At 45.8% G+C, this 12,636-nt stretch overlaps 1 protein-coding gene and 1 long non-coding RNA gene across 3 annotated transcripts in view; one reads left to right on the forward strand and one right to left on the reverse strand.

Moving 5' to 3' along the window:
* LOC135920469 (phosphate-regulating neutral endopeptidase PHEX-like) overlaps nucleotides 1-10,287 on the forward strand; it is a 52,908-nt gene extending 42,621 nt beyond the window's left edge. For both annotated transcript variants that reach the window (XM_065454723.2, XM_065454724.2), the window contains exons 5-6: nucleotides 4,357-4,566; nucleotides 9,951-10,287. In XM_065454723.2, the coding sequence (XP_065310795.1) occupies nucleotides 4,357-4,566; nucleotides 9,951-10,193 (453 nt within the window). In that variant the 3' untranslated portion in view covers nucleotides 10,194-10,287. The remainder of the gene's footprint in view (nucleotides 1-4,356; nucleotides 4,567-9,950) is intronic.
* LOC135920473 (uncharacterized) overlaps nucleotides 1-12,636 on the reverse strand; it is a 72,362-nt gene that overhangs the window by 8,734 nt on the left and 50,992 nt on the right. The window lies entirely within an intron of this gene.

Here is a 12,636-nt window from a genome sequence, read left to right on the forward strand (position 1 = left end):
ATTGCCGTAAGTTCCCGTTTTATTCCAAGCTGTACTTAGATCGGAGCTTCTTATCACGTGTGTCATAGTATCAAGGAAATGAGAGACGCCTATGGCTGTATGTTGGCGGTCACAGTTTTCTTTTAAGAGAGCCATCTTGTAGCCTTCAGTTACAGACAGCCTTATCATAACACACAATAATGTGGTTGCTGCAAAAAGAAACTAACTACTCAAGGTGACACTTTGTCTGCCTGTTTACTTGTTTAATAAGTCGCGTGTCGTTCATTGTTGCGTGCTCATGTTCATTGTTCATTGTGCTAATATACTCAGAAGGTAATTATGGGACACGTTACAATGTTCATCACTTTTTGGCATGACTTTGCTAGTGCACTTCCATGCGGTCGCAGAACTGTTGATTTTCCAACGACGTTAGGTCCCAATATCGCTTGGTGCTGCTTTCGTGGTATAACTGTTTCGATTTATTTCATTTCTCGTTAGTGCAAAATAGAAAACTGTAATGTACTAAAATCATGTCGATAGGGTGCTTTTCTTACGCACGTGGAGAGCTTTACGTACGATGTTTACTGTTGTAGACAGAGTACGACAGTGACTCAAGCTGCCACGCACCATTATTGAAACATTGCCAAAGCAAACCAATAAGTTATCAGAAAGGTGCGGAAAAGTTATTCCGGCAATGCCGATTGGGAGGATAAGCCAGTTACAGTGGGTGTTGCTTTTCATCGGCAAAGTACGGCTGTTTTCCACGCAAGCTTCGCATTTCGCTCAAATGAATATTTCCCCTAACAGAAAAAAATGAGTCTAGTGAAATCCACGGTCTGCAAAATGTATAGTGTGTAATGTGGCAAGAGAGAGAGAGAGAGAGAGAGAACAGAACAGTCGCATTATGTGCAACAAATAAAGATGGCGTGCCAATGTTAGTTATTGCAAACATACAGTTTTCAGACAAGCATGTGCGGACGCTCAGCTAAACAGCGATGTGTAGTTTACCCACGCATAGAGTGAAATTTTATTTTGTATTTCAATATTGCACTCAAAAGTACGAGACACAGACAAGGCCCTTCGCCGCTAACCTTTGCCCAACTCGAGTGGCATACTACCATGAAGTGGGGTTGGAGACTTCTTGCAGCCGGGGCCAACGAACACTCCAATGAAAGCACCGGTCACGTCTTTACAGGCGTTGTACAAACGACGTTTGTAACCTGCCATCCCCTCCCGTCGACCGCAAAGCTGCTACCTCAGTATTTCGGTGCCCCGATTACATGCATGTTTCAAAGCTGCAAGGATAATTCACGACTTGAAGCGTCATTCAATCCTGGTCAATTCAGCAACGCTCGCTTTCGTAATAACAAACTGAACAATCAAGTATGCAATAGCCTCATATGATTTAACAATTCGCCGTCTTCTACCCAGATACCTCGTCCACTTCTGTTTGGAAATTAAAGGCGCTGGCTCTTAAAAGACATATCTCTGCTTACTAAACAAGTACAAGGGCATAGTCGGAGAGCGTATTTTTACAATGGCTCCACGAGCTACGCTCTTAATCTGGTAGCCCCTGTTGCCACCTTTAGAGCCAAATAACTTACATTTATCATTGCGATAGCAATTATATGGACACTCCAGGCGCATTCCTGCCATTGCCGTCGCCGTCGCCGTGAGGTTCCGTATGAGTGAAAGCGTGTGAGGGTGAGCCGGCGAACGCGGTTCAATCTGGCGTGCGCGAGCGACGAACACTGCCCAGATGCGTGCCCTGTCCTGTGGCGCGCGAGGCAGGGGTTCAGGCGAGGGAGGAGGGGCGTTCTCCTCAGGCAGCTGCTTGGGTGCCTCGATGTCCTCCTCGCCCGCCGCTCCGTACGGAGTGGAGACAACTGCGGCGGCAGGGTCGGCACATATTGCCCATAAAAAAGGCAAGACGCCAGTTCACGATAGTATAATGAAACAAGCATGTAAAAATTCATGCAAGGAAAGTTAGATTCATCATGACACAGGCACGGCTGTGACACAGCATTCTCGCATCATTATGCCAATCAGTTCTTCGGCTTACATCGCAGATCGATGTTTCACGTTATCACAGCTTGGCTATTTGCGGCTTAGTATAATGCATGCTAATTCGCTCTACCTGCGCATGCGAAATGAACACGCCTTTCAAATTAAGCGGCGTGTTACAATTTGTGTTGTTGTGTACATGTCAGCTTGACGCAGAGATATATCTTATTTTTTATGAGACCACAGTTCGTTGTTTAGAGATTGCGGGAAATGACGTTCTATACTGCACACATCTATGTGATACATTTAATTATTGAGGCATACCAAAATTATTGTACGCATTTGCTAGACGATACATTACTAGAAGCTTCTCAGTAACCCCTGCTGCAGCAATTATGTCGTAACCTTTACAAGTTATTCTGCACTTTTACTAGAAGTTGCAATATGTGAAGGTGACGACGTGACCTTTATTTTAGAAGTGCGCGAAAAGTTGTACATGTACATCTTTAATAAAGGTTGTGAGAATAAGAGTGTATGGTTTCTTTTTTTTATTTGACATCATTAAATTTGACACACTACTAAATTTAAACAAAAGCGTAACACCTATCCACTGTGTCTGCCTTGGTGCGAAAACATAACACATTTCATTAAGCACGAGGTGCGGGTCTGAAAATGTGCAGCATGCTTGCACGATAAACTAGGCGTCTTAGCTAATGATGCTATTTGGAAGTGATTAGGTAGGGAAAGTTATTGAGTCTGTAGCCGAAAAGTTACTACTACAAAAGTGTGTCCGTGCTGCTCTGGACCCATGTTTAGAAGTAAGTCTCATTCTTGGTTAGCATCAAAGTGGAGTAGACACTCCTGTGTGAGTTCTCTATTTGTGCGTTATTATGCTGTGGAATTCATATGACAATTACGTTGCATATTTTGTCGTGTGCAGACACACGGCATATATGTCGTGTTCGCCATCCTGCGTGAAAATGGATGCATCATACCCCTTTGACGAACGTTGTCATCGTAAAGGCTACATCTCTATATTTTTATATATAAAATGTTAACATACAATTTTCTTCTTCAACGTTATCTATATAAAGGAGTACAGACATGGCTTTATTTACACACGCACGCACGCACGCACGCAGGTCCAATCACTATACCCTCGGGGCCAAATTCACAAAGTTTTTTTTTATTCTTGTGTGCTTTATGGCGATTGCCAGCCGAGTTCGATAAGGATACGTCGATCCAGCTCCACGATTTGCAGGAATTTGTTCTTGCGGAAAATTTTGTTGTAAAGGCTTTTTTAGAATACAGGCCTCGGGATTGCGAGAGTGCCGCAAATAATTTACTGAATTTCCTGTTTCTAAGCACCTGAAGGCGAATTTACGCACAAAACAATTCTTACGTTAAATGTGTTCGTAATAGCACGGTCCTAGACAGTCACAGTGCCGGGTATATTAGTGAACGCGGCCTTTATTAACGCAGTCCCAGTTTCAGTGCCGAGGAAGTCAATGCCTCATGGCGTCGTGATAATCCCAGGTCCGTCATTCCGAGATGATTCTAACATTAAATTAAAATATCTGCGAAGTATTTCCCAACTTTCATAGTTGCTTAGTGCCATCCTTTTACATGAGAGAAGCGTATGGTAGGGCATCAACAACATGCAAAATGTCACTACTCCAGTAACTAAGAGTGTATGTATAGGCCGCGATTACATGAATATGGCAGTGGCACATCGCATCCATGCAAACGGCGGCAATGCGCTAGGAAGGCAAGTTGCGTTAATGCGCCAGGAGAAGGTAAATTAAAAAGGGTAAGTCGGCTCGCGCAGTGCATGTAAGCGCTGGAGCATCGTATCGAGGGAGAGGAGAGAAACTGAGGCCTACTGCCGGCGTAAGGCTCTCCACCATTCCCCGACGAAACGCACTCGTCGGAAGCAGGCTCTGGCTTGTTTATGGTGAAGGTAGATGCGCCACATGTAACTGCTGTTGCATAGTCTTACCACGATGCGCTAAGAAATGCGATGCGCTTCTGACGGATTCATGTGAACGTGGCTATATGTGCACGAGCTGACTCAGAGCGAAGTGAACAAGGTAAAGCAAAACGCCGGGAAAACAAGGTGGTGACGTTGACAGGATGGCCGACAAGGATGGTCAATTACAAGACCTAACTTTACAATCGCATACAACTATACAATTATCAACGTTGGCTGTTGCCTGATGCGCTCATCTGTAAACGTCCTTCTTCGTCTTGGGCGAAGTAATCTAGACTTACAGCGCCGCTTTTGGCGGGTCATATATGCGAGTTCCCCATTTGCTTCCACCTTAGACAGTGTGTGGAAACCGTATCGACGTGGACATCCCTATTCAATACCAGGTTGGCCAGCTGTTCCTGCGCAGTCCCAGCATCCTCAATGAGACCGGCGGCTACGAGCGAGTTTGGTCCGATCGCTTCTTCAATTCGCTGCGAAGGAAGTACCAGTGCCTGAGAAACATGTTTCGCGAAGGTGAATGGAACGCCACTGAAATACCCAGAGACGTCCTGCGGGCATCTGTAACAGCTGAGATTGCCTTTAAGGCTTTCATGGTGAGCCCGGGGTTTCTCTGTTTACCCTGTAAACAAAAGTGACAAACATCTGACGTCGCGCTGCATGGACCTGAAACCTTGTCACTGCATCTGTTCTACTCGATGTATAGCGTCGCTTGTGTACCTAGTTAAATCACACTTGCAGGGAGGGATTGACGTCACGCGCCACTTCGTGAACTTCTCCGTCTCTTACATAGTACCGTTTTCCCGCGTCAAGCATTCATTACTCTCTGAGAATAAACTAACGTGTACTTGATAGGCGACAAACTTATAACTATAGAGTTATAGAACACGCAGAACTATACGCTGCTTCCGCCAAGTTAAGCTGTTGTATAGCCAGAGTCGGTATAACATATACAGATCCCTTTCGCTCGATTCTATTCCTTTAACATCCGCTGCTCTCGAGTGGCCGATCACGGCAGTAACTTTGGTAGAATTTCACTCGGACCACCAACGAAGCCCGAAACGAATAGCATTGCAATCGAATCGTTACCTTATACAGGCTCTGAAATCAGAGAAGCGTTGGTCCGTGTCATGTTTGACACGACCCAAACGATACCTTACCGGTGCATGGTGTGTAAAAAAAAAAACTATTCAAGGCAGCAAATACTTTTTCGGAGAGTACATATAGCCCTCTTATCTGCCTTCTACTTGCATGCCTTTCCCTTCCGGACCGTACGAGATTATTCTTATCCAAACAATGCGTTAACTGATGTTATGCTTGCCATGTCTTGCTTACCATTTTTACCATTCTTACCATTTTGCATGTCATGGTTGCCGTGTTTTGCTTAGGCTGCTATTTTTTGCCGTGTAATAAGCTATTTATCTAATACTTACCGGACAATATTTTTTTTCTCTAAATCCTTAATTTCCACTTGTTTGCCTTCGACCTTTTCGAAAGAATGTTTTTGGCCTATTTGTATATTGTTGTTGTATTTAGAGTCAAGTTTATGTTACTGCCTCTGTATTTACCTCTTACCTTTGCCCCTCCACTCTGCGATGTACAACTGTACTTTCAGGGTATATTAAATAAATAAATAAATAAATAAATAAATAAATAAATAAATAAATAAATAAATAAATAAATAAATAAATAAACTGGCACAGGAGGAAACTAGAGAAGCAGATAGAGCGCTCAACTACTTTTCTCGGCTCCTCTTGTTTCAGTTAACGCGATGTTTCAATCAGAATGCTTTATCAACAAGCCTAATTTCAACTCCATGCGAGATGTTATCAAAACGTTTCAAAACTGACTTCGTATTGAAGGAAGTAATTCACTGATGGGCATTCAAACACTCTCACTTTCAAAATAGCCCCTCGCAGAGCAGTCTAGCATTCCCATTGTTGCTGTCAGTTTGCGAATATGTCCTGACCGTCTTCTTTCCGGATGGAGTCGAGCAACTTTCTGCGATTCCAGCTTGATTAAGGAAATTGTGCCAACGTGGCTACTTTTGAGCAGTCTATTTTTTTTTAATTTTGGGGCGACAGCGATATAAGCGGAATCCAAATCTTACAAGAATGGTGGAAACCATGTTGTTTCCGGTGAGAAACTCGCATGTTCAGCAGCATCCAGCTCCTCGTGGCCCCAGATCGGGTCGTTTTGTCCAAGCCGTCTCTCTCAGATGCCCTAAAACTTGGCAGTGAAATTTACTATACATTGACTGACAATTGGGAACAAATTCCTGATGCGCAATACTGCGAGTGCCAAAAACTACGATGAGCATGCACTTTGTGAAGCCTAAGACATGCCTAGTGGTTTTTCGGTCGTGGAGGCGTTGAGCATTTCCACTGCAACGCGAGTTTCTTTTATCTCAGGGTTGTACCCCTGCCCCTAAGTTTTGTCACTAGTCATGATCCTCAATGTGAAAGCCAGGTCATTCGTCAGGTTTGGCTGGCCCTCATTTCGCTCTCATCATAAAAATTTTTAAAAATCCAGCCAATTCAATGCGATTGCATAAATCAAGCCAAAAGTTACAGAAGAGTGCTCGACTCGGCGCGGAAAGAACACGTCCAGGACATACTCGCAAAGTGTCAGGAAGGGCTGAACTCTCGTCGAAAAGGACTATAGTTCAAAGTTGTGTGTGTTTGAACGCTCATAAATAAATTACTTTCTTCAAAACAGAACCAGCCTCGAAACTCTTTGATACCACCTCGTATGCTCCACTGAAACTCGCACTTGATTAACTTCTGTCACCATCGCGAAGAGAAGATGGCGTGTAGAAGCGATGGGGACTGTTCGCGGGGTTTCCGATCTTCTCGTATAATGGCGTCCTGTGTAAGTTGCACGCTATTTCCTGTAGCTTTCAGCTGACTGATCCAATGACTGCATGAAGCGCTACGCAAAGGAACCATCGATGTCGTAAGAGGGCCGGCATTCAGAAGTGAGCAATAAATTTTCGACAAGACAAAAAGATGCTGGTGATAAACGTGGAGATTAAATCAACTTTCGGCGACCAAATTTTCTCACGATTTTTTTTCTCTCCTTCATATCCAGCTTTTCTGGACACGCACCAACTAGCGCCCCAAGCGGGCCTGGCACGAAGCTAGCGCGTTTTCAATGGAACAAGCGTGTTTTTAATTCATGACCGACTCTAATTCATACTCGACTCCAATCCTGACAACGGATCACGAGCGATGGGATTGAGCCCCCATCCCAACAACGCGCGGCGCTCCCTGCACTTGCGGTTCCGCGATGAAAACTGAAATTAAGCCCTTTAAGCAGTATTTTAGAAGTATCTAAGAAGTATATAATCAATAAATATCAGTCCGCCATTGTGCGTCGCTATTTTAGAAAAAAAATGTGTCATGGTGGCAGGTGCATTGTGTTTAATAAGTTGCGAGAACTGAAAAAAAGCCATGTTTTCTGTCTTCATCATTCAGTAACCTGCCGCGTGCATCGGCAGTGTGATGCTCTTTCGTCGATACGTGGTGCCGGCCCGTATTGGCAGCCACAAGACCTCGAAATATAGCATCCTTATGCCATTTCTTTAAAAAATCACTTTCTTTAAATGAGCGTTCAAGTCGCTGATGATGAAGCTGTTGCTGCTTTAAAATCAGGAATGAGCGTTTTTTATTTAAACATAGAAAACAAGAAAAAGAATATCTATGGGCACTTTGCTGAGCTAAACTGCGATAGGCGAAAGCCAATCTATGACTGTCTCTGTTGCTGTTGTCTGAACTGTTCTGCACACGGACGCCGCCGTGGCCGCGATAGTGAGATGCAATCACAGCCATATGGCTGCAAAATTTGTTGCCGATGTGCGCGCACCCCCGCGCGCATGTCCGCTCTCTCCCACGCCCACTCGCACAGCGCTACTGGCATGGCGCCTCCTCTCCTTGCTCCCCTTGCCGATGATCACCGCTTTCCTGCGTCCACCATGGACTGCGCCCGGACACTTATGAGCCACTTAAGGCTTAGGCCTTAATAGAACAGTATGTCTCCTTTTTGTACAGCGTTTCAGTTTTAACCGGAAAGACTCAGTAAAAAAAAATTTACAATAAAGTTAAGGCGATGATCTGCACGCAGCCGCAAGTCCACATGCGCCCTGATGAGAATAGCCTGCCAAAGTTAGTGATGTGTTACCTAGCGGCTCAAGCAATCTTCAATTTTTTTTTCGTTTCTGCGTCCGTGCTGCCTGCGCCTGCGAAGAAAACGAGAAGCTCCCAAATGCAGAATGATGCGAATACATGGGCTCGAATCCCGATGGTTTGTGAAGGCTTTTCTGTGCTCTCTAGTGACTGACGGCGAAGCTCAGGATGAGGCAGCAGCCTGACGACAGCGGTCTCCGTCAACGTAAAAGAATAAGCAGGTGTGCAAGGTCACACTTAAAACTGAAAGTACATTCAAAGAAAATACATTCTGCTCCTGTCGACAAAAAAAAAAGTGTAAAGTAACAAGCGGTGTTGGTTGAGTGAGGCTGTAGACCGATAATGTTTCCAAAGACAGGACCAACGCTCCAATCCCGGTGCTCAGCGGAAATGTAAACCGGGAGCATGTCAAACAGCGTGTAATTGATACTTCATTCGGTCATTGCGTGTTTGTGTTGTGTCTAGCAGGAGCGAGTAGTGTAAGAGATGATACCGGATGGGATGTGGTGAGCGAAGTCCGCGAAAAGTGTTTGAAGATAGCCATATTGAAAGTCGACGCCGTTTTGAAGAAAGCCTACGACTTAGTTCCTCAGGTCGACAGAAGGGCTTGAGTGGTAGCATACCGCTGGGCATATTTCGTAACCACAGCGATAGACACACTTTGCGGAACAGAGGAAAGGGACCTAGTGAGTTGGCCGGCCTTTTCGGGCTCTAGGATAGTTTGAAAAATGAATGTGGCAAAGTATGATGCACAAAATAGTATATGCCAACCCAAATTAATCAGCGCGGTCATACTTGCGCGACATGCCATGGTGGCCTGCCACCAGCACAACGAGCACATCAGAGACGTCCGAGGGACGTTTCTACGGTACAAGGGCACATCGCCCCCCCCCCCCCCCCCCCCACCAAAGTAAAAACGAAAATAAGCTTGCGAATAGGGGCATCATAATATGCAGCACTACGGCGCTTAATGATCTTGTTCAGGATGACGTCAGCGTTTCATTCAGCGCTTATTTCTGATAAAATTAGTTGGGGCTACGTTTATTTGCATCACAATGGCGGGCGTAATCAGGCAAACATTGACAGCATTTATTTAGAGGGTGCCTGACTACTCTGTCAAAACCAATAAGTCAAAACCAATAAGTCAAAAGCCGTCCACGACGGCGTCTCTCGTAGACGCTGTGCGATGTTCGGACGTTAACAATGTGTGCCGACTGAAAAAAGGCTGCCACGGAGGGCTTCTGACGGTTAGCGTAGCTTGTTTACTCCGTAGCATTAAAAAGAAAAAAAGAAAAGAAAAAGAAAGAAGCATGTCAAAAGCCCAAAATCAAACATCGCTGGTCGCGACTGAACGCTCTCAGGATAAGTCATTTCCAGGCGACGAGCGGCTACGCATTATCAAGAACGCTGAAAACGCCGGCGGGACAATCACTGTGGTGAAGTTCAATGCGCAGGGATAGCTTTTAATTATTCTATTTTTGTTTTGCTGACGTCATCACGCGTCACCGCGGGTAGTTTGAAAAGATTAAGGTAAGTACGCCACGTGGTCGCACTCACGCGAACTAAACCCTCGTGTCCAGAAAAGCTGGATACGTACCGCCCTTCGGGCACTGGCACGCCCGCCACCCCGACGCACTTATCGCGAGAATGCGTCCCTCGGTGCGACGAGTGATGGCCACAGTGCAGCAGTGCAGGAATAGAATTGCTGTCATTGTGTGAGTCAACTTGGTCAGTTTCCCCGCGCAACCCGAAAGTACGTAGCCCACGCATTGAGCCACTACGTCCGCCCCCCGCAGGAGGTGCGGCGCTCTCCGGCACACGCGGCTCGCTTCCGGCAGGAGAGGGACCACTTCGGCATGGCGCCCGAGCAGCTCTTCTTCGTGGGCATCTGCATGAACTGGCGTCAACGAAGGCACGAGCCGCGCGGCCTCGCCGAGCTCGTGTGTCGCTTCTCCATGCGCTCGCTGCAGGGCTTCAACGAAGTCTTCAGCTGCCCCAAGACGACGGCGCTCGCTGCCCTCGAGAAGTGCCCGATCTGAGTTTATCCGACGGCGTTTTGCTGCCAGGAAGAAAGAAATAATTCAAACGGCGGCATTTGAAAGAAAAGAATGGCAAGGTCGTCCCCCCAGTGAAGTGGGCTCTTGTTGCGGTCTAAAGCTGCGTGTGCGCTTTCTGTCGCGATAATGTTGTGCAGCGCAGTCTTGAAGCAAAAGTCAGTCTTTAGCTACGATCGAATCCGCTAAATTGAGCGCATCTCATAAACGATAATGCGACTGGCCGACGCCAGCTAAGCGACCGAGGTCCTCGGTGCTCGCTTCCGTGGCGTCATACTAGGGCACCGAGAACAACCCTCACGTGTGAGGGCGTTGTTGTTGAGGGCCGGATGCTTGCAACTCCAGACCGCTCCTGTTCACGTAGCGACGCAAGGGCAACGACAAGTGTCGACCAGGGCATAGCTCTGCTCAGAGCACGCACCTAGGTTTTTGTCCTCCTAACCAGCGTCAATTACACAAATGACGACCGGCTGCGCTGTGACTCGGCGATTGGGCCACCAGTGCAGGTAAAATTTTCGCATAACTCGTTGCGCCATCTGTGGTAGCGTGGCTAAACTTGCGTTATGGCGCGAAGGTCCAAGTGGCGACGAACGGCGCGACCGACCTGAGCGTCACACATGTATTTTTTTCGTTTCGAAAATCGGAATTTCTCTGCCCACGTTGGATAGCATAGGTAGATGACCTGCAAAAACATTTCGCCAGCTGAATTGCAACATCTTCAAGCAGTAGTGGAAAATGCACGTGTACCAGCTAAACTAGGAATATTTCGTGTTAGTCTAATTTAAAATTACGTAATCATTACAAAAAAGCTTATCGAAAGCTTCCATTTCCCTTAGGATATGGTTTGTGTACGTCCGAATCGTAACATTTTGTCCGTCGAATTTAGAAAGGCACACAAACGTCCAGAGCAGTCTACATGCAGTGCTCCTCGTCTATAGCTCTATGAACATTTCATTCGCCTGAATGTTCTGTACCGTCCCTACTGTCTGGTTCCGCTTGCGGCGGGTTTTACTAATAGCAGATAAAGGTTTTGGTCCAAACATTCTTGAAAGAGTTGCCACCTTGTCAATGCGATAAAGCTATCCTGAAACCTTACGCCAACTTGTAGCCGAAATAGTGGATGCTCCCGCGTGTTCTGGTATGTGCGATGCGAAGCCGAATTCCATTTCGAAGACGTGCCGATGCGCACGTTCGGTACGGCGGACGCCGCATGATAGATGCAGAGGATAGTCTGCAAAACCTCACCATCAGCGTGTTAGGGCGACTGCACGCAGTTTTGCCCCCTCCGCCCCCTTCTTTTTTTCTTTTTTTCGCCGTGCTGTACTGCAAGCACGCCGCATTTCAATATATCTCTCCAAAGTTATGGACTGGCGTTACGTTAGGGACAGGTGTTAGTTGGTGTTATAGAAGAAATGAATAACAATGAACGTTACAGCAGAAACAGGGCTTTATCCATGAAGAGCAGACGACGGCAGTCGGTGTTACCAGCATCTACTATCGTACTTCTGTGCTTCGTGCACGTCTCGTTTTTCGTTATAACGACCGGGGTTATGAACACCCTGTCACTCAATTCACTCAAATTTTATAGTCTTCATAGATAAATGTACCTATATATTTTATTTTCTTCAATTAAACGTGTGGTGAACGAAATCCAAGCCCTATTTATGAACAGTTATTCATAAAACTTCTACGAAGAAGAAGTGCGCAGCAAGAGCCTTATAAATGCACATGTCTTAGAGGTGGCGCGTCTGGGCTGCTCTTTGTCTATAGGTGTTTTGTTTTCTGAACTGTCCGGAAATTCAGCGGCCTGTTACATGGCTCAGTAACTCCACAGATTTTTTTAATTGTTTTCTTCTCGAAGTGTGCAAAAACAGTCCGAAGATGACCGATGTGACAAATATGCCAATTTGTGCTCCTATAAATATTGTTATAAGTATAAATTAAAGAACAGGATCAAGTGTTGTGTTGTACGTTTTCGAGTCCTGTTGTGCAACGATTCGATACCGCATTTTGAGTACCGCACTAACTAAAGACCAAAATGGAAAATGCACACGCCTCTGTGTCTCTTTGTCACTTGCTTTGTAGGCTGTATTCACCGGTTATACTAAATTAACCAACCCAAATTTCGACGTCCGGCAAAAATCAAGAGTGTCTTAGTTCGCTTTTTACAGCGTACACACGCACGTAGAGCAGCATCGCCGAAAACAAAATAAGGGCAAAAGAGTGTAAAGACACTGTGTGACCATGCACTGTAGGGACGAAAAAAGAGGCGCGGCTATGACAACGAACGTTTCATTGTACTGATGAGTCTTGAATATATCAGTCGTAAAAGTACCGAAAGAAATAGCGAGCTCAAGTAGCATGAATGTGTAATGCTCGTACGTGTGGGTTTGTCGAACTACCCACGTTTCTCAATTTATTTTTGTCT

The sequence above is a fragment of the Dermacentor albipictus genome, chromosome 1 (assembly GCF_038994185.2).
Source record: "Dermacentor albipictus isolate Rhodes 1998 colony chromosome 1, USDA_Dalb.pri_finalv2, whole genome shotgun sequence".
In the NCBI taxonomy this organism is placed as follows: Eukaryota; Metazoa; Arthropoda; class Arachnida; order Ixodida; family Ixodidae; genus Dermacentor; species Dermacentor albipictus.